General features: G+C 35.6%; 2 protein-coding genes and 2 long non-coding RNA genes across 4 annotated transcripts; 1 reads left to right on the top strand and 3 right to left on the bottom strand.

Moving 5' to 3' along the window:
• Positions 1–1,016: 1,016 nt before the first annotated feature.
• Positions 1,017–11,850, bottom strand: LOC145723960 (short/branched chain specific acyl-CoA dehydrogenase, mitochondrial). The gene is made up of 9 exons (XM_081972007.1): positions 11,655–11,850; positions 11,331–11,460; positions 11,128–11,228; positions 10,389–10,595; positions 10,110–10,280; positions 1,766–1,929; positions 1,566–1,710; positions 1,288–1,511; positions 1,017–1,228 (listed from the first exon to the last, which is right to left on the bottom strand). The coding sequence occupies exons 1-9, from the start codon at positions 11,673–11,675 to the stop codon at positions 1,138–1,140; spliced, it is 1,254 nt and encodes a 417-aa protein (XP_081828133.1). The 5' UTR covers positions 11,676–11,850; the 3' UTR covers positions 1,017–1,137.
• A 1,078-nt stretch (positions 11,851–12,928) lies between these two features.
• Positions 12,929–14,386, top strand: LOC145723962 (uncharacterized). The gene is made up of 2 exons (XR_014176889.1): positions 12,929–13,376; positions 13,946–14,386. It is a non-coding gene; the product is annotated as an uncharacterized LOC145723962 (long non-coding RNA).
• A 961-nt stretch (positions 14,387–15,347) lies between these two features.
• Positions 15,348–20,152, bottom strand: RpL26 (ribosomal protein L26). The gene is made up of 4 exons (XM_081972008.1): positions 20,018–20,152; positions 19,625–19,814; positions 15,854–15,994; positions 15,348–15,544 (listed from the first exon to the last, which is right to left on the bottom strand). Exons 2-4 carry the CDS (start codon positions 19,790–19,792, stop codon positions 15,404–15,406), a joined length of 450 nt encoding a protein of 149 aa, XP_081828134.1. The 5' UTR covers positions 19,793–19,814; positions 20,018–20,152; the 3' UTR covers positions 15,348–15,403.
• Positions 16,063–18,043, bottom strand: LOC145723963 (uncharacterized). Its single transcript, XR_014176890.1, has 2 exons — positions 16,960–18,043; positions 16,063–16,847 (listed from the first exon to the last, which is right to left on the bottom strand). It is a non-coding gene; the product is annotated as an uncharacterized LOC145723963 (long non-coding RNA).
• Positions 20,153–21,994: the final 1,842 nt, after the last annotated feature.

Raw genomic sequence — 21,994 nt, 5'->3', positions numbered from 1 at the left:
GAAGAGACTGTGAAAGAAATAATTTATCTGGGAGTTCATTTAAATGGAGACGGCAATTCGCCTACAGAAATTAAAAGTAGAATAGCTCTGGCCAAATTAAATAAAATTTGGAAAGACAAGCACATATCAATGCCAACAAAGCGCAAACTTGTCGAAACTCTTGGTTTGCGGACACCGCTAAATTGGATATTTTTGAGATGCGAGTCTGGAAGAGGGACTTGAGAATACCATCGACTGCTCATAGAACCAATGTGTCAATCTTAGAAGAGCTAACAAAAGGTTGTCAACCGTCGTAAGACAAAAAATGCTCAAGTACTTTGGACATGTGAGTTAGAAAGAAGATTATAACTTGGAAAAACTCATGATTCAAGGAAATGTTGAAGGAACGAAACCCAGAGAGCGTTCGCCAAGCCGTTGGATAACCTAAATGAAGAAGTTTACTGTGGAAAGTCTTTAGAAGAAAATATAAGATGCGTTCCTGATAGAGATAAGTGGAGAGAGATCGGCAACATAAGCGACTGTGATGATGACACATAAATATGAGTACTAAAATAGAAACAAAACCAGTTTGAAATTTTTTAGTGACCATACTTAACTACAGGTTTGCTACAAGATGAAAGTAATACACCAAACAGAAATTTATTTTGCACCGTTTATGAGCAAGGTATACGAAAATGTGGATATGTCGGCTTGTTCTCCGAATATCCTGGAAGGATCACGTCACAAACGAAGAAGTACTCAGAAGACACCGGCAAACAACAAGAAGTCACATTCATGATAAAGAAAATGAAACTGGAATACTTTGGCCTTCTGATGAGATACGACAAATATCGTCTTCAGCAGCTTATCCTTCAGGGCAAGATGGACGGTAGAAGGGATCCGAGTAGAAAAAGAAACTCTTGGATGCAAAATCTAAGAAAGCGGTTTGGCCTGTCATCTATCCTATAATAATTTATTTGCCAACGTCCAACAAAAGGGATAAGGCAATTGAAGAAGATATGAGCAAAAAATCATCATAATAATAATTTCTATATTTTATTTCAGTAAAGAAAACATTAAAAATAATAGTGCCACAATGTAAAAAAATATTTATCAAATCACAGATTAACACTTATTATTAGATCTTTACACAAAAATTTACTGAGTAAATTGTTTGTATATTGCCTTGGCTATTGTAGTCAACTGGATGTTACTTGTGCCCTCATATATGCTCCCAATCTTAGCATCCCTAATGAAGTATAGAAGTTATTAAATAATTAATATTTGCGGCAAATAATTAATAATTACCTGTAAAACTTTTCTTGTGGAAAGTCTTTGGTAAAACCAACACCACCCATCCAGTCAATACACTTAATTGTTGCCCTTTGGGCTACTTCAGAAGCAAAATATTTCGCCATTGACGCCTCCTTAATATAGGGTAGACCCTGTTCCAAAAGTCTAGCCGCATTATAAGTCAACAACCTTGTACCTTCAATTTCAGTAGCAAGATTTGCAATTTGATGTTGCATTCCCTAAAAAATTGCCGCTTTTTGATACTGTTGAAAGGAGATTATGAAGCGAAATACCTGGAAATTGAAAATAGGTTGTCCAAACTGCTGCCTTTCCAAGGTGTAAGGAATTGTCACATCAAAACAGCCTTGTGCCAAACCAAGCATCTGAGCAGCTATGCCTATTCGGCCTTCATTTAAAATGTCTATAGATATTTTGTAACTGCAAAATTACAAAAATACACTAAACAGTTATAATTTCGAATCAGAGTAATTACCCCTGACCAACTTCTCCTAACACGTTAGTGGCCGGCACTTTAACGTCTTCAAGGGTTAACATACAAGTACCTGAAGCTACGATACCGAGTTTGTCTTCCGGTTTGTTGATAGTGAATCCCGGTGTGTCTCGGTCGACGATGAAACAAGTAATTCCTTTGTAGCCCTGTGAAGTACAAAACCGTAGTTATAGCCATCTAGGGCTAGTTGATTAATAAAAGCTATATTAATATATAAATAAATCTGCAAAAAAGAGATTTCAGAATTTTAGCTTAGCTTCCGAAAAACCTAACGCCCAGAAGAAAAATAACATTTTTAGTTTTTGAGATAAATGAACTTATAATTTGTAAGCTGCAGTCGCAGCTTTATTCAGTTTTATTTTTTGAGATATCACATTTTGCTTTCTAGAAGAAGTTTACAAAGATGCCGGTCGAAATTTTGGAGTAGTACGGTTGTTTCTTGCCGAAAGTTCGTCCAAATCAAGAATTATTTCACCGTTCTCGAAACGGCCTACAACTCCCAACACACGATACTCATAAAGACCAGCAGGGGCTAAATTATTAAGTCTATGACCAACTAATGAGCATTTATATCCCAATAATTAAACAATTTTTGGAAGATCTAGAACACTTGCAGAGGCTTCTGGCAATTTTTAGAAGGTTTTCAGTGGTATTTAGGAGCTTCTGCTCACTTAAACTATTATGCTTTGACTGTGACAGAACATGTGCAAAATGTCACAGTCAAATAAAAACTTAGTTTATGGTGCCTTAGAACACTTGTAGAAACCTTTGGCACTTTTTAGAACTTTGTCAGCCGTGAGGCCATTGGCATTTGCTTAACGAATCTAAAAGCTTTTAACAATTTAAAATAATTCTTTGAAGGTTTAAGACACTTGTTGAAGCTTCTGGCAATTTCCAGAATGTTTTTAGTATTAAGAGAGCTCCGACTTCCAAAATGGTTCTAGAGGCATCTGACAATTTAAAACAATTCTTGGAAGGAGTGAAGTAGTAGTACATGGTACTCGCAGTGGAGGTGAAATCGTACAAGTGGTGAATAAACACGCAATCTTCTCCACAATATTGTTACGGTCTGGGCCTACTATGCTCGATACTTCTTAACAAGCGCTCGCTTCGGGATGAAACCGATGCGCCGTAATATCTGGCCGGGCGCATATTAAAGTAGGCCACAGTTAGGAAGCGCCGGACCTGGAACAATCGTTAATATTCGACGCAAATCGCGAAGCGTTTCGCGGTCATTCTAGAACGTGGTTTGCGAATATAAAAGACGCGGTGTAAACCGCGGGAGTAGTGAATTTGGGAACGCGGTTAAGTTTAAATAGTGAAATAGTTGTGGAACTGTAGTAGTGTTTTTAATAGCCGAGTTAATTATTGTCGGAGTGTTTTGAAGTGTAAATAAAGTTATTAATTGTTGAGTTAAATTGACTTTGTGTGAACCCACGGGAAAATCGTAACAATTGGTGTCAGAAGTGCGATCAGACTTTAGTGCGACGTGAATTGGAACTAAACTTCGGGTTAGAGACTTGTGTTCAGAACCGGACTAGAGATTTTCGGAACAGTGGTGTGTTAAATTTATTTTATGCCAATAACAAGACGTCAAAGTGCAAACATGGAGGCCCAATTTGCAGCTATTATGGCAATGCTTGAAAAACAAGAGGAAAAACATGAAAGGATTCGACAACAAGACAAGGAAGAACAAGAAAGGATTCGACAAGAACAAGAAAGGATTCGACAACAAGAGAAGGAAGAACAAGAAAGGATTCGACAACAAGACAAGGAAGAACAAGAAAGAATTCGACAAGAACAAGAAAGGATTCGACAACAAGAGAAGGAAGAACAAGAAAGGATTCGACAACAAGAGAAGGAAGAACAAGAAAGGATTCGACAACAACAAGAAAGAATGCTACAACAAGATATAGAAATGCGTCAAGAAGATAGAGAGCGGCAAGAAAAACGTAACGTAGAAATATTGAACGTTCTAGCACGGAACAAGACAGAAATCCAAGAGTATGTAACCCATAGTCTCAATGATGTTCGGGAGGACATTAATAAAATTCAGAACGATGTTCGGGAGGACATTAATGATGTTCGGGAGGACATGAATAAAATTCAGAATGATGTCGAGATAAAGCTACGCGACTTAGAGCGGAAAATTGACAGCAGAGGAGCCAGCTCTACAGTGATCACCGGAAACAAGATCAAGCCTCTCACATACGATGGTCAAACTTCATGGGCAACCTACCAACTCCAATTTGAGGCCGCTGCAAATGCAAATCGATGGAGTAACGAGGAAATGGCTGTAGCACTGGTGGTGGCATTACGAGGACCTGCATTGGAGCTGTTACAGACTCTGCCTATCGCCCAACAAAGCAACTATGACGCATTAGTAGCTGCATTAGAACGACGGTATGGGGATCAGCATAGGAAAGGAGTGTACCAAACACAATTAAAGGCAAGACTGCAGAAAACTGGTGAAAATTTACAAGAGTTTGAGGCCGAAATTCGTCGCCTTGTGCATCTGGCTTACCCAGCCGTCCCGGATGAAATCCAAGAAGAACTTGTGGCACAGTGTTTTGTAGATGGGATTCGAGATCTGGAAGTAAAGAAAATGCTGAAGATGTTCAAAGGAAGCAACAGCAGCGAATTACTAGTTCGAGCGCTGGAAGTTGAAGCTGCGTGCAATGACTTAAAGCCAAGGATCAGGGCCGTGACTATTCAAGAGGAGAGAGAACCGCCAGCCGATCATGCTGCTACACCAATGAATGAAATTAAATCAATGTTCGGCCAAATAGTGCAACAAATGGCAGCATTAGCAAATGGCCAGTCCACACAGTTAGAACGGTCACGCCCGATCACTAGAGTGGAGTGTTATCGATGCGGACGTACGGGACACATCAAACGAGATTGTCGAGTAAGGATACCGTCCCGCTCTCCAACGAGGGACGTACAACCATCCAGGAGGGACCAGGAAAACTCCCACTAGTCAACATTACGGGGCGAATGTTGACTAGCGAAGACAAAGCCCCCAGAATTATCTCCATCAGAAGCCTGGGTAGATCAATGGGAAGCCTGAACGTAGATGGAAAGGTGGATGCGATGAACGTTACTTTTACTTTGGATACCGGTGCGGCAGTATCTTTGATCCGGTCAAACCTTGTGGATAAAAGTCAAATTAAGCCTTTACGAAGAAGTATTCTCCTGCGCACTGTGACTGGAGAATCGGCTAAAGTTTTAGGAGAAATAACAGTCAAGATTTGCCTTGGAAGGATTACGTTTTACCACACTGTGCTAGTAGCAGATATTGAAGATGAATTTATTCTGGGAATGGACCTGATTCGTCAACATGGATTTTCTTTTAATCCCGAGCAAAATATCCTAAGGTTTGGAAGTGAAGAGTTCATCCTGTCAACCAATCACCGCTATGAGTCACCCATTAATGTTTTGGCATCTCAGACAGTAAAAATAAGCGGCAATTCCGAGCAAATAATCATTGGACATTTGGAGCAGAATTCTGGGAGCTGTGTTGGACTTGTACGAAACCCGGACCGACCAGGAAGATGCCTCATTGGGAAATCACTTGTAAATGGAGGAAGTGAAGTCCCAATTAGAGTTGCAAACATTTTTCCAGACGACGTCAAAATCAACAAAGGCGAAATTATTGCGGTATTCGAGCCTGTAGTCAAAATAACCAATTGCGATGGGTTACCAGAACAGGAGGAGCAGTTGGGGGAAAACAAGCTCTTAAATGAACTTGAAAAGACCTGGAAACATCTGTCAACACCACAACTGAAGAAGGCTCGGAAACTGATTTTGGACCATGGTAGCATATTTGGAACACCGAACAATATGGGAAAAACTACCATTGTAAAACACCGAATTAACACCGGCAATGCACAACCGATTCGACAACCACCTAGGAGACTACCAATAGCCAAACAACAGGAAGTGCAGGAATTAGTGGACAGGATGCTTGACGACGGAGTTATAGAAGAATCCTGCAGCCCTTGGTCATCGCCTGTTGTTCTGGTCACTAAGAAAGATGGATCAAGCAGATTTTGTGTAGATTACCGAAAACTGAATGACGTGACCAAAAAGGACAGCTATCCACTTCCCCGTATCGACGACACACTGACGACTTTGGCAGGATCCTGTTGGTTTTCTACTTTAGATTTGAAGAGTGGGTACTGGCAAGTTGGCATTGAGGAGCAAGATAAGGAGAAGACTGCTTTTTCTGCTGGAAATGGGCTGTACCAATTCAATGTGATGCCCTTCGGACTTTGTAATGCTCCTGCTACGTTTGAAAGACTAATGGAAATTGTGCTTCGTGGCCTTAACTGGAAGACTTGCTTGGTTTATCTGGACGATATCATGGTGATGGGAAAAACTTTTGAAGAACATCTGGACAACTTGCAAGAAGTATTTGCTAGAATAGGTGGTGCCCATCTTCGATTGAACGCCAAAAAGTGTTGGTTCTTCCAAAAGCAAGTCGAATTTCTTGGGCATGTGGTGTCGGTCGACGGAATCCAGACGGACGACAAGAAGATCCAAGCAATTAGAGAATGGCCAGTACCGAAGGATAAACACGAACTCAGAAGCTTTCTAGGACTTGCCACCTACTACAGACGGTTTGTGGAAGGATTTGCCAACATCGCAGCTCCGCTACATCAACTTACTGAGGACAAAACACCCTACTGTTGGAATACCCAATGTGATCAGGCGTTCAGAAGGTTAAAGGCATCACTTTGCTCCAGTCCCATCCTCAGTTATCCACAACCAAAAGGAAAGTTCATTTTAGACACAGATGCCAGTAATTCTGGTATTGGAGCTGTATTGTCTCAAGTCCAAAACGGAGAAGAACATGTCATAGAATACTTCAGTAGGAAACTTACCAAAGCAGAACGGAACTACTGTGTAACGAGAAAAGAGCTACTGGCAATAGTAAAATCAGTCGATCACTTTCACAAGTACTTGTACGGACAGGAATTTTTGATAAGGACTGACCATGCGGCACTCAAGTGGCTCCTCGGAATGAAACAACCGGAAGGACAAGTAGCAAGATGGCTTGAAAAACTCCAGCAGTATAATTTCAACATCAAGCATCGACCCGGAAAGCTGCATAATAACGCAGATGCTCTATCAAGAAGACCTTGCGCCGAAGAATGCAAACATTGCCAGAAAGCGGAACAACGTGAAGGCGTTGTGTCCATCAGAATGGTTCAGCTGAATACCGATGACGAATGGAGTCCCGATGAGATTAGGAAGGATCAACTAGAAGACAGCGACATAGGCCCATTGTTGTTGAGAAAGGAACAAAGCGAGCCAAGACCAACATGGCAAGAAATCTCTAGCAAAGGCCTGAAGTTCAAAGCACTTTGGGCTCAGTGGGACTCGCTTGTGGTTGAAGGCGGCTTGCTAAAAAGAGCTTGGGAGAGTGCCGATGGAAAAGAGATAAGGAAGCAGCTGGTAGTTCCCAGAGGAAGGGTCGACCACGTACTGGAGGAAATGCATAATGGAAAGACTGGTGCTCATTTGGGAGTAAATAAGACTTTGGACAAAATCCGGCAACGCTTTTACTGGGTGAACTACTGCCAAGACGTGAAATCATGGTGTCGACAATGTTCCATTTGTGCAGCTAGCCACGGACCACAGACGAGATCCCGGGGACCTATGAAGCAGTACAACGTAGGATTGCCGTTCGAACGTTTAGCCATAGACGTCGCTGGGCCTTTTCCTGAGACCAACAGAGGCAACAAGTACATTCTTGTTGCCATGGATTACTTTAGCAAATGGCCTGAGGTGTTTGCGATTCCAAATCAGGAAGCCAGCACAGTCGCTGATATTCTCGTCGAAAATGTCTTCAGTAGATTTGGTGTGCCGTTGGAGTTACACTCTGATCAGGGACGAAACTTTGAGTCCAAGCTCTTTCAGAGGCTCTGTGACCTGCTAGGCATTAGGAAGACCCGAACAACGCCGCTTCATCCTCAGTCGGATGGAATGGTCGAGAGATTTAATAAGACCATAGAGCAACATCTCTCAAAGGTGGTTGATCAGCATCAGAAAGATTGGGACCAGCATATTCCGCTCTTCTTGATGGCTTATAGAGCAGCAGTCCACAACTCAACGGGACAGTCACCATCTAAAGTTCTGTTTGGTCGAGAACTGCGACTTCCATGTGATGTGGTGTTCGGATCTCCAACAGGCCAAAGCACGAACATTGAGAACTACGTTGACGAGTTGCAAGACAGATTACTGAACATCCATGATCTGGTCAGGGAAAGTTTGAATCTAGCTAGCGATAAGATGAAAGCTCGTTATGATCTGAGGGCCAATTCGGGAGGGTTCCAGAAAGATGATAAAGTTTGGTTGTTTAACCCTCAGAGGAAGAAAGGCAAATCACCGAAATTAACACCTGTTTGGGAGGGACCTTACAATGTGGTAAAAAGGTTAAACGACGTCGTGTACAGAGTCCAACGCAGCGCCAAAGCCAAGATGAAAATTGTCCATCTGGACAGACTCAAGAAATACCACGGATTAGATGAAGCGGATCGGGACGATCAGCTTTAAGAGGGGGGCAGTGTTACGGTCTGGGCCTACTATGCTCGATACTTCTTAACAAGCGCTCGCTTCGGGATGAAACCGATGCGCCGTAATATCTGGCCGGGCGCATATTAAAGTAGGCCACAGTTAGGAAGCGCCGGACCTGGAACAATCGTTAATATTCGACGCAAATCGCGAAGCGTTTCGCGGTCATTCTAGAACGTGGTTTGCGAATATAAAAGACGCGGTGTAAACCGCGGGAGTAGTGAATTTGGGAACGCGGTTAAGTTTAAATAGTGAAATAGTTGTGGAACTGTAGTAGTGTTTTTAATAGCCGAGTTAATTATTGTACGGAGTGTTTTGAAGTGTAAATAAAGTTATTAATTGTTGAGTTAAATTGACTTTGTGTGAACCCACGGGAAAATCGTAACAATATATTTATTAGACACTCAAACTGAGGTAACAATCATAACGCCCAACATGTTTCGAGCATACATTTTCCAGGGTTGGTTAATCTGAAATCATTTTAGTTGGCGCTTTAAGTCTAAAATTCTTTTCAAAATGTTCTAAAGTTATATAAATTTAACCTGGGTCTCGTCGGTGGTAGTTTCTCATGTTGTAAGCTGTTTAGTAGATTAAGATTTTTTACAGCCCTGAAGATAGGCATCTAATTTCATATGCTCGAAACATGTTGGGCGTTATGACCGTTATCTCAGTTTGAGGGTCTAATAAAAATAAAAATATTGTGGAGAAGGTTGCGTATATAGTCACAACTTTTATTAATTCTTCGGATGATTAAGACACTTGTAGAACTCTCTGGCACTTTTTATAAAGTTGTCGGTAGCATTTAAAGGCCTCTGACAGATTCAAAATGGTCCTAGAGGCCTCTGACAATTTAAAACAACTCTGGGAAGGTTAAAGACATTTGTAGAAGGTTCTGGCACTTTTTAGAAGGTTGTCAGGAGCATTTAGAGGTTTATGGCACTTTCAAAATGGCCCTATAAGTTTCTGGTAATTTATATCATTTCTTGGAACGTTTAGGTTCAAAACTCTGCAGAAGCCATAGTAAGTCATACTAGAGTCATATTAGATTTGAATTAAGAAAGTTGGTATACTTTGTGGCTGACCCTTCATCAACTTCATTTCACCCTCACGCCAGGCTCTGTTATCTGCTGCTATCTTTTTCCTGAGATTTTGCAAAGAATTTAGAAAATATACGGGCCGGAAATTTCCTACAGGACCTTAGAGAAATTATACCTATACAGGGTTAGCCACCCAAACCATTATTCTAATTTTATTAATTCTAAGATTTAAAAAAATTCTAAATTTTCAAAAACAACAACAACGCTTTCTAGGTCTGAAAGTAGGTTAAAACTTATTGACATTTGACCATAAAATTGTTCTTGTATCATTAAAATAGAAAAAACAAACTGCTGGCTGTATGACGCAAATAGTTGTTGACACTGATAAAGAAAATGTTGCATCTGTGTCAGTAGAATTAACTATCTTCTTTAACCAAATTTATTATCTTCTCCAAAAACTCTTTATGTTTGGGCAATCCTTAGTTTTAATTAACATCTGCTGTAAAACTTTATCAGTCAAATGTGTACTAGAATTGCGTAAATGACCTTTGGCACTATCAAAATTAATACCCAAAACGAGAGAACCGTATCTCAGATTTAAATATTGACTTGCCTCCATCATTAAATATTTGTTGGCCTTTACCCTCATAAGATAATGTAATATGCTTAGTCAGACATTAAAACAAGATTATAACAGTAATTTAGATTACCTTTGATTGGTCCGCGTTTGCCATTATCAGGAAAACTCCGGATAAATCTGAATTCGATATCCACATTTTGGATCCGTTTATTATGTAGTCGTTACCCACTTTTTTGGCGGTGGTTTTTAAAGCAAACGCGTCAGTTCCTGATGATGGTTCCGAAAGGGCAAAACTTCCAACCTACGAGTATAACATATTCAATAATTTCATTCACATTAAAATAAAATTTTTTTACTAAAATTTTAATTACAAATAAATGGGTTTTGCGTAAAATAGAAGATGACTTACCATATCTGTAGCTAGTCGGGGCAAATATTTTTCTTTCTGTTCCTTATTTGCATATTTAATAAATACTGAATTAACTAATGTGTTATGAATGTCCACCAAAGCCGCAACTGATGGATCTACTTTGGATATTTCTTCCACTATAAGCACTGCAGTCAGAAAATTACATTCTGAACCATTATAGTCTGAGGGTGTTTGAATCCCCATTAACTGAAAATTGAGTTTTGTATAAACACTCAATATTTTACATACAAGAAAAGTATAAAATAGGGTTTTTAATGAAATGTATCGTTTTAAAGCGATAAACACATTACAGGGAGTTTAGGGCTGGTTTCTGTTATAAACAAACAACAATTTGAATTGCCAATGTGTCAAAAAGCATTCAGTGGCTTTGGTTCAACAAAAGGGAGGCGTGTTTGAGTTTATGTTGTCAATTAAACTTCTTAAAAAATTATATTTACTAATTAAGTAGTAAGAAGTAAGTAAGACTATTTTCACATAATTGAGTAAGTCACTGGATTATCACCTTGATAAAAATGAATATTGCATTAAAAATGGGCTTAATTCACAACAATTCTTCGTGCTTAGGCTTAACGTCACTGATAAGTGATGACAGCAGTTTTTAAAGAAAAAGTATAGATATTTGCTTGGAAGAACTAACTCTGCAGAATGTACGATTCAGTCAGTTGCTTCCAACAGTTTTACCAATTCTACACTTAAACATTACATTTTAAACACTTACCCCATTTTCAAAGAGTGCCTTTAAAACCGAATCGTTGATCTTTTTCTCATTTTCCATAGTTCGAACATGTGGCAGAATTTGTTCTTTTGCTACTCTTGAAACTGAAAAACCATACCCAAACTTACTAAGTATAATCTGTATTAACTTTTTATTTCAAACTTCGTTTGTATAATTTAGTATTTGAAGAATTAGATAGCATTTACCTGTTTCTTGCATCACTCGTTCATCTTCAGATAGATAAGTTAAAGGGAGTTGTGTGACAGCAGCTTCCTGACTGTTAAGAGCAGAAACAAAGAAGTTTCTGACCTGTGAGTTTTTGACGGATTTTAATACCTAAAACAATTATGTTCTTTAAAAATAAACTAAATTTAGTTCAAGGATTATAAATTGTTGGCATCAAAGCAAAGTCAAGGTGGACACTGAAAGGGCAATTATTTAATTAAATGTGCATGCTTATAATTATTAAAATAATACGTGCATTACAAATAATGCATAGAAAAAACCATAACAAAAATCAGTACAAGTACCTGTTTAGTAAAAGCAGCCATGGTAGTCCGAACTCTACGAGGTCTCTCACAAAAATAAAAGGATCTCTCGGACCTACGGTTTTGACCTGGCAACTGATAAATGGTAATCCCTTTAATTAGTTGTTTATCTTCTAAATTACGAAACTGGCAAGACTTGTTTTCGCATTGAGGCTTGTAACTTGTATTTACTGACGATTTACTGGTGCGTTTCATGGTGGGCTATACATATAAAAAGAATGTATTTGCAAGCTGATACCTACCTACAATCAGTGATTTGGGTAATTATCTGGTCCGTTTTTCAATCCCAGAAACCGGTACAATTTTTATAGATTCACCTATAGACATGTAAATGGTATATCGATAGCCAAATGATTATTTATGAAGGGACTGCAAAATGATATCTTTCTATATTTAATCACACTTATTATTTCCGATTTACATGCATTACTTTTATTTCTGTGTACATATGGTGGCTGATTGTATGTTAAAAACGATTACCTGATTTTAGCATAGGGAAAAAGATTGATGAAACGAATTTGTAGATATTATTTATGTCTAGTTTACTTTTCTTAAAAAAACCGCAGAAAGTTTGGTGAGCTACACAAATTTAAAACGCCCTGTGTATAGTAATCATTATAAATCTGTAAATTAATATCTGTCACCAACTTTTCCTTTCAAATCAAAAATAACGTAATTAAGATCGTCGTGGTGGGTCGTAGAATTCATATTCATAGCACTAAAATAAAAAGGAGAAATAAAAATGTCCCTTGTAGGAAAGTATAGATTTTTTTTGATAAACTTTCTGGTATTCGAAGATACTGTTGGGAAGACTGAAACTACTGATTTTAATAAACCTTGGGGCTAGTGCGTTATAGCATAATTTACAATTTCGAACATATTACAATGGTTTTAAAGGAAACATCTCAATTTTAGCTCAATCTCTTAGAGTTGAAAATAATTTTCCTACTGGAATTACTGTTAGAAGAAGAAAGAAGAAGCAGCTTGGCTGAGGTGAAGATGAAAATACAAGTAGCCCGGAAAATTATTTCAAAATGAACTTTTTTTTCTTCTCGAAAAGATTTCAACAAGCTTAAGTAAATAATTTTAATTTTTTGAGTGATTGCAGTAATATAAGAAAAAAAAGATGATGAATTGAAGTAATCAGACAAAAATTGTGAAAACTGTAAATGAGGTGTAATTGTATAACGAAATAGAAATTACACAAAATTTTACTGGAAAAATACCCGTTACAAATTAGTATGCGAATACTAACCGCAAAAATAGTGGACAAAAATTATGGACTACTTCAGTTTAGCCAAAAATAATTTTAGAATTCAGAAATAATTTGGACGACTTGCAAGAAGATAAAATCTATTTCAGTGCAAAGTCCAACGTTATAAGTATAATCGCATTTGTAATTTTTGCTTGATAAAACTATTTATTACAATATAAATTATTATCGAATAAATTTCGTGACGTGAGTAGTGTTGTATCAATATTGTGTTTAAGAAACACATTTTTTTCTTTTGTTCTATAATATATCATTCTGCATAATCCCCCACTAAAAAAGCAAAGGCAATTGGAATAGGCCATTTTTCTCCTAAGGTTTTTAATTTATAGTGAATATGTAGAAACATCTTAAATGAAGACCCGGATGCAAAAACCGTATACAGTCTGTCCGAAATTCGATGCTCACCATTGGGATCTCAGTTATTATTGAAGGTAAAAAAATGTTTAAATTAGAAAAGTTTTAAAGAATTACATGGCTAATTCAAATCTCTTTTAAAAAATAACCCAGCATTTTTTGTTTTCGAAATATTTGAACAAAACTGAAAAATGATGATGTTCTCTGTGAGCATTATTGTGCAAACCGTTTAGTAGACACCTGTCAAACTTTGACATTATTAGCGCACTTTGTTCTGATGAATATTTGGGTAGCCAGGAAAATGATCTATCTTTTTCTGTTTTTGAGGTTAGGATACCAACTTTTTTTTCATATGGAAGCCATACCTAATTTTGTGCTTTTTGATAGCCCAAAAAATTATCATTTTATTGATGACACAATAAACAAAATTAAATTTTAATGAAACAGAAACCATATTTAACAAACATAGCATAATTTCAAGACAAACTTAAAATAATAATTTATACGAACTGTTCGAAATGTCGGCCATTTCCATCGATACATTCTTGACATCTTTTCATGACGGGTCGACAAACTCGCTTTAAAGTATTTCTATTGATAGAATTAACATTTTGAGTTCTCGCTTCTAATTCTTCAATTGTTTCAGGAGGATCAAATTCGTAAACTTCATTTTTAGTGGCTCCCCACAAATAAAAATCCAGAGGGGTAATATCTGGCGAACGGGCTGGCCACAATACATAGATAGAACATTTTTGGGACAACCAAATTATTCTTCAGAACAAAGTGTCCTAACAATGTCGAAGTTTACCAGCTGTCCAATAAACTTTTTTTTCGAAATATCTTAAAAACAAAAAATAATAGAATATTTTTCAAAAAAGATTTTAATTAGCCATATAATTCTATAAAACTTTTCTATTTGAAACATTTTTGTTACTTCAATAATAACTGAGATTTCAATGGTGAGCATCGAATTTGGGACAGACTGTATATTGTTTCAAAAATAAGTGAGGCAGCGAGTAATAAGTGATTGGAAATTCAAGTTTAGCATTCTTTTGATGTTTGTGTTTTTGTTAAATTAAAAGGTGTTCAGAAATCAGTAAGCATTAAGGTTCCCGTCATGTGCTTTTCAAGTTCGGATTTGCTTCCCCGAGGAACATTCTTTATGAATATGATATTCATATTTTATTCACTTTCAACAGAACCTGTAACGAACGTGAAAGGGGAGATCTGTAACATCAAAAAAGCACATTCCATTCAGGTTCCCAATGTTATTTTGGAATGTGTCAAGAACGTGAATGCCATCTTGGGAACATTCTTAACGCGTGCTAAAAACATGACACTGCTTAATGGGAAATAGATACAAGACTACAGGAGCTGTTGTAGAATACGGCATTTTTGGAAAAAATAAAAAGGCATGAAACATTTATTTAAAGGCCACGAAAACTGGATTTATTGATATTTTTCCTGTTTGAAAAATTGTGTGGGCCGGTGTAATCACGATAAAAATAATAAAGTTACTAAAATAAGGTAGTGTGAAGTTTGCTTATTTTTAAATACAAGAAGTTTCTGCTAAAACTGAAATTACTCAACATTATGAGTTATAACACAATTATATTCTATTTCGCCTATCAGGTATCGTGAAGGCTTTTGCGGACAGTGAAAACGGATGTTTGATGGTGTTCCGCCAGGCTTATAAGCTCCAAAAATCAGATTACTGAGTTCCTACTCATTGTACTCTGACAACTGCCGTATACACCGGCACTATAGCCTCATTTATATCTATCCTAAACATCAACAAACCTTTGTCAATATCACCCTAACCCATAAATAATATCTGGGAATTTTTGCTTGTGTAAATCAGGCTTCTTCAATCGCTCATCCAAGTTTGTAGAGTATAGGAAAAAAATTAAAGGTGAAAATTAAGATTTAGCAACCTGTTCCATGCCTCAACTTATACTTATCAAAATATTCGACATATTTCCTGTTTTCAAACCTACTTACCTTTGCCAGGTTTTTGGGTTACAATATTTAAAAATTATAACAGACTGTTTCGGTTTTTTTTTTTTTGTTTATTTAATAAAAGAAAGTTAAACTCTCACTTAATTTAAGAAGTCTCGACTGCGCCAGCGGCCGATTCTTCCGTGTATTTGCCCTTATCTTTGCCCAAAGCGGCCAAGCGTCCCTTAGCTCTTCGGTCAATGATCTTCTTCCTATCTTTGTCCATTTTCAGCTTAACAATTACCACCTGCAATGAAAAATTAATATTGCAAAACTGTGTGCATAAGCATTGGAAATAGAACAAAAAATATTTTAAAGAATCAGTGCCAAGTATTCACCATCTGACAAAGTGGACTCTGCAAGTTGTTTTAGTACCAACTAGAAAACCTAGACAGACTACATCCTGCTAAGTCCTAACATTTGTCGTCTAGGAATGGGTTGGATCATCATGTTGAATTATAATTAAAGTTATTAAAACCTGACAAAACTTATTTAACAAGACATCATTGTAAATTATTGTGAATTATTTTTTTAAAGCAATAAACTAGTGTTATACCTTAGAAGGATGAATTCCTACATATACACTGGCACCGTTAGCTTTCTCTCTCTGTATCCTTTCAATATAAATGACAAACTTTTTTCTGTATACTTGGACCACTTTGCCAACTTGCTGTCCTTTGTAGTGACCCCTTACAACCTGAAAAATAAAAACTGCAATAAACATTTGTTTAATGGTACTTTTAGAATTAATTTGGAAAACTTGCATTAACTCAGTGCCATAGTTTCACCAACGTACAGGCTGAACTAAGCTAAGTTTATGGTATTCAAGGAAAACCCTAGAAACCGCAACTCTACTCTGTTCTAATCCTGTTGTCTACGAATGGGTTGTGTTCATCATAGATATTCTTTAGTTTTTAACAAAACAGTTATGAATTATTATTTAAATATCAAAGTTAAATTATCGTTAAGTTTTATCTTGTTCTTTGACCATATAATTTATTTTTTTTGGAAATTTTCTTGGCCTTTGGCCAGTTTTTATAATCAGTAATCACTTTATGTAATTGTTCATAATTTATTAACGTTTCAGCTTTTTATAAGCCTTTTTCAAAATTTGTATGGATACAGATCAGTTTTTATTAAATACTTAGAACATGATATTCATTGGTGTTTGTTGTTCGTCCAAGACAGCATTTTTCATTTTTTTTTGCTGATTATTTGTGGGTTTTCTTAAAATGTGACTAAACCAGAATTACCAACTGCTTAAATCCACCATCAACAAAAAAAAAATGCTGTCTTGGATGAACACCAATGAATATCATGTTTTAGGTAGGTATGTAATAAAAACTGATTTGTATCCATACAAATTTTGAAAAATGTTTATAAAAAGTCAAAACGTTAATAAATAATGAACCATCACATAAAGTGATTTCTGATTATAAAAACTGACCTAGAGCCCAGAAAAAAAGTTCAACTCTAATAACTTCTCTAGAAACATTGTGGTCATAAGCATAAAAACAGGATGTTAGTAAAGAATTAACAATTCTCTGTATCTATGTAATTATTTCCAGTTTCATTTCATTTCAAATCCTAGTTTGAACGTAAGGTAAATTTGACTAAACTTATTGAGTGTCTAGGAATGTGGACAGGGTGGTCTGTTTTAACTGAAGAGAACAACATATTTGAAGACCTTATAGAATAACAAACATTTGTTTAACCTAATTATGCTGCAACACTTTAGAATCATACTTTTAAAAATATAGGGTGGACCACAGAAATAACAACTATAAAATAATGTGATATTTTTATGTGTTTGCAATTTCTCTGCTCAAAACTTAAACATTGGAAGTGCATTCTAGAAATGTGAAAACACTGGATACATTCGTTTGCACCAAATTACCATGAAATGGTAGGAAGATGCACCCAGTGCATTCAAAATTTTATTACACTGTTTTACAGATAACACTAACGACAGAACTGTCAAATAATCTTGTTCAAACAATAAAAAAATAATCAAACTGAAATGGGCTCAATGTTTTTGTTAGAAATTTAAAACTGTAAACACTGAGACGTTTATAGGAATGACTGCCTTTTATCCTTTATAATTTTGCCAAGATTAATTTGAATAAGTAAACATTTATAAACTAGCAACACAAAAGCAAAAAGCTGAGGAGAGAAGTTGTTTCTGGCAGCTAATTGGTTGAAAGTAGTTGAGAAGAAAGCCTTTAAAATATTGCTATGAAATTTGAATCTTTTTATTCAATCTTTGCTATTAGACTTAATATTTAAAAAAATAAATAAAAAAATATGTATTTCATATTTTTTTGAGTTCAATTCAAATATGAAATAAAAAAAATGTTGGGATGGGCCCATTATTCATTGTTAATAGTCCAAACAAATGTGACCTTAATGAATACAGTTTTAAAACGAAAATTTTCTGGAACATGGGACATCAAATTAAATTTGTCAAGGTTCAAATTGCGGAAAGTCAAATTTAAAATGTCAAAGCTTAAATTCAGTAAAACAGTCAGGAACCCTTAAAAAAAAATTGAAACTGTCAAAGTACAAATGTAAACAGGATAAAAAAGATATCTAAGAATTCCTCAAAACAGTTATGTGACCTTAATAAATACAGTTTGAACTTGAAAATGACAGCAAATTGAAGCTACCAAAGTTCAAAGTGAAAAAAAAAAGAGATTTGAACTTTAAAATGCTGGTTAATGGCAAACTTAAACTGTCAAAATTCAAATTAAATAAAACATTCAGGTGACCTAAAAAAAAATGTGTAACTGTCAATGGATCATTTGCAATCTGATTGCAGGATAAAACAACCATTATTAATAAATAATACCTAGAAAAGTGGGAGGGTATTGTGGCCACAACAACCTGAGGGCATTATAGGCAGGCGTTATCATAACGTAAAAGTATGCCTTACTTTTCAATGCCAGAAACAGTAAATAATTGCTGAAGTAGGTAAAACATAAAACATTGTATGCACCACAGGCCTTAGGGAGAGTAGAATGTCCATCAGGATGAAACAGGACATTATGTTCTCTCTAATACCCTTGGTACATAAACACCTATAAAAACCTCTTTATTTGACAAGGACACTTGACATTTGAATTCAGGAGATGCAAAAAATATGCTCCCACTATAAACACCCAACCCAGTGCAATAATACAGTGCGTTTTTTTTAACGCGCAACATAGGATTTTACGTGTTAAATTTTTAAGCCCATGTTAGACCATGTTAATTTGGAACTACAAGTATAAAACTTGACGGGTGTGTCTTTAGTACCCTGAAGCTTAAGTAAGTCTACCAATTTGGTCTAAAAAGTTATTTAAAACTGGAAAAAAATCTTTTTTTTTCGAAAAGATTTTATCCTTTCATACTCCCTGTATGCATTGTTGTTCCTTGTTGTTTTTGATACTGGCAGGGTAGGTAGCAGGTAAAGTGACTTATTTTGACTGCATCACGACCAGACATCTTTTGAACGTCAAAAGGGCATTTTATGATTGTTTGGAATATACTGTTTGGCTTCAAACGGAGGTCAATTTGAACAATTCACTTATAAAAATACTTCTTTTGTTCTTAACTTTCTTGATATAAAGTTAATGATCACCCTGTTTTACTTTCTACGCCAAATTTTACCTGCTACCTGCCGTGCCAGTATCAAACCCAACAAAGAACAACAATGCATACAGGGAGTATGAAACGATAAAACCTTTTCGAAAAAAGATGATTTTTTGCAAGTTTTTTAACACTTTTTAGGCCGAATTGGTAAATTTACTTAAGCTTCAGGGTACGAAATAGCCACCCGTCAAGTTTTATACTTGTAGTTCCAAAATTACATGGTCTAACATGGGCTTCAAAATTTAACACGTGAAATCCTATGTTGCGCGTTAAAAAAAACGCACTGTATGCATTAGACATGTTCAGGAAGGATCCCATCTCCAGTGAATTCATATATTTTTCGATCTAATTGGTGTAGTCTAGATACAGACTTATTTATAATATATAAATGACAGGAAAAATCAAATTGTCCTTATGCTCTATATTAAATGAAAAAGACCAAATTTTCAAGTGGAATATAAATACAGCAGGTACTTTAGAAAGTACTACACACTTTATTAATAGATAGTTTCAGATCAGTTAATGAACATCAAACATAACTTAAGTTGAGGTCTTTTTTGGTTGTAATCAATATTTGATTCAGCACATCAAACATGCATTGCATCAAAGTTGTAAGAAATCAGTAAATTTTTAACTGTTTTAGTAAATATGATAGTTTCTATTGAAATCCAGCTAAAAGATATAAAATAGAACTTACCTGAACTTCATCATCCTTTCGAATAGGCATGGAACGAACATTGTATTTCTGTCTAAGTTCCTTGGACAAGGGTGATGACATCAAAGTCCTTTTAATATGTGAAGGGGCAGTAAAATGCCTCTTCCTGTTCTTGCTTCGAGAGGCGGTAACCAGCTTATTGAACTTCATTTTCGAACTTACCTCTTTGGCTCTGAAAAAAAGACAGTTTGTTATGGATAAGAGGTTATGTGTGCTACATTGTTGGATTTCAAAGCAGTTTACGGGGATTTTGTAAAAATAATTGGGTACATTTGTAGATTCACTTAAGATAAATGCACTGACGATAACAAAAATTGAATTAGTTAAATAATTAACTAGATGTTTAAAGATTTTTGTAAAAAAGTAATAACCTACCGACAACAACAACTTGGGCTGTCAAAAAGAAAAGACAGAACAGAAGTGGAAGCGGCTACAGACACGCTGTGGATTCCTAACCTCAATGCTAACGTCAACGTAGTTGGTGGTTGAAGTACCGTTTGCAAACGTAAAATGCTTAAAACCACGAAACAGTTGCCACACAAAGGCAGACAATAATAGCTTGCTTTCTGTCTTTTGTGTGGATATGTTGTTTTTTTTAATTAATGGTTTATATACGGAATGTATTTGTGCCATTATCTTCTAGAAAATGCGGTTTTACAAAAAATAAAATAAATCATGTCAGAAACTTTAGAAATCTACTTTTGTGTCAATTAAAACAATAAAGGTGCATATAAAAACGTCAGTGATAAAATCTGTAACAAATTGCAAAGAACACTTTACTCAAAAATTGTAGAGAGTTCAGTTTTACATCTAAAACATTGCACCGATTTTTTTTACATAAATTATAAGAAAAGAGAACAAAATTGCGAAAAATGTTTTTGGAAAAAATTGTAATACTTGATAACAAAACTGCATGTAAAATATGAGAAAGAAAAAAATAGAAATTAACGAAAATTTGTAAAAATTGCATCGGCACAACTTGCTTTAAAATATACATCAAAATTGCAATTAGTTATGTTTAGAATAAATTGCATGTAAAAATCGAAATTGCAGAAAGCAGCAAGTAAAAAATTTTCCAAAACTTCTAGGAAATTGCGAGAAACACTTTTTGCAAAAATTGCTTTACTTGACAGCAAAATTAGATGTAAAATATGCTAGAATTTAAAAAATAACATTGGCCTAACATGTTTAAATATACATTAAAGTTGCAAAGAAATATGTTTTGAATAACATGTGCATCAAAATTTCTTATAAACACGGCACTAGTAAAATCTGTAAAAACTGACAGAAAACACATTATGAAGAACATTTGTAGGAAATAAACTCAATTTTGTTATTAAAATTGACGAAAAGACAAATAATTGCATTTTACAACAAATTGCAAAAAATTGCTATAACTTTCACGTTTGTTGTATGCAAATCGATGCCCATCAAATCTGTGCATAGATTTATGAACAATTGTAGACAGTGAAAAATAGCCCAAGTTTACTACAAAATAGCGAGAAATGCTTTTTTGTAAAAATTGCATTATTTGGCAGCAAAACTGGATGAAAAAAAATCTGTAAAAACTGACAAAGAAAACGTTATTAAAAAAATTGTGAAGATCAAATACATATTAACAAAACGCGATTTTAAACTTATACATACATTTGATCATAATTGCATTAATTGCAAAATAATGTACCTGACAGAAAAACCAATAATTGGATGGCCTATTCTTTATTGATAAGGACTAATTGCAATGTACCGGGTGGCCCAATAAGACTGTTCTTCGGCCATATCTTTGAAAACGTTCGTCATATGACTTTGTGTATGTAAATCGGCCATGAAAAATTGCAAGAAAATATTTTCAAGTTCTAAAAATGGCCACCAGAAAATGTAACCGCCATCTTAAATTTTAAAATTGCATTTTCTATAGATTTTGCATAACATATTAAAAAATGTTTTTTTATTCATTTTTGTTAAACTAATATTTTAGTTATTTTAAATCATTGATGGTGGGGGGGTGTTCAAATGTTTTTGCAATATAACCTGTTCTTAACGGTTAACTCCTTAACGGTTTGACCGATTTTAACAAATTTGGTATCGTTGAAAAGAGCGTTCCTTGGGCAATAAGAATCAACCAAAATATAGCTAATTTAGCTGCATTTAGCCAAGGCGCTAGTTTTTCAGTTTAAAATTTTAGAATTAATAATCATAATTACCTAACTGTCATAAGTTATGTGGCTTTGAGGTGCGTTGTATTTCAAAGTTTAGAAGCAAAAAACTGCTTAAAAACGGAGTGTCTAGACCAAAAATATTATTACATAATTTGACAGTCACAAAATGACTGATAAAAGTCATAATAAATGT

The sequence above is a fragment of the Ips typographus genome, linkage group LG2, assembly GCF_016097725.1.
Source record: "Ips typographus isolate SLU linkage group LG2, UJ_Ityp_2.0, whole genome shotgun sequence".
NCBI lineage: Eukaryota > Metazoa > Arthropoda > Insecta > Coleoptera > Curculionidae > Ips > Ips typographus.
The sequence above is the reverse complement of the archived record's forward strand: the minus strand, read 5'-3'. Positions and strand labels throughout refer to the sequence as shown.

Excerpts from the sequence above, each read along its gene's own strand:
- LOC145723960 (XM_081972007.1), bottom strand. The coding sequence starts at position 11,675 with ATGGCTGCTTTTACTAAACAG. Across the intron at positions 1,512-1,565 it reads AACCTATTTTCAATTTCCAG|GGAATGCAACATCAAATTGC; the intron begins GTATTTCGCTTC and ends GCAATTTTTTAG. Across the intron at positions 1,229-1,287 it reads CCACAAGAAAAGTTTTACAG|GGATGCTAAGATTGGGAGCA; the intron begins GTAATTATTAAT and ends ATACTTCATTAG.
- RpL26 (XM_081972008.1), bottom strand. The coding sequence starts at position 19,792 with ATGAAGTTCAATAAGCTGGTTACCGCCTCTCGAAGCAAGAACAGGAAG. Across the intron at positions 15,995-19,624 it reads GAAAGGATGATGAAGTTCAG|GTTGTAAGGGGTCACTACAA; the intron begins GTAAGTTCTATT and ends TTTATTTTTCAG. Across the intron at positions 15,545-15,853 it reads TAGGAATTCATCCTTCTAAG|GTGGTAATTGTTAAGCTGAA; the intron begins GTATAACACTAG and ends TTTTCATTGCAG.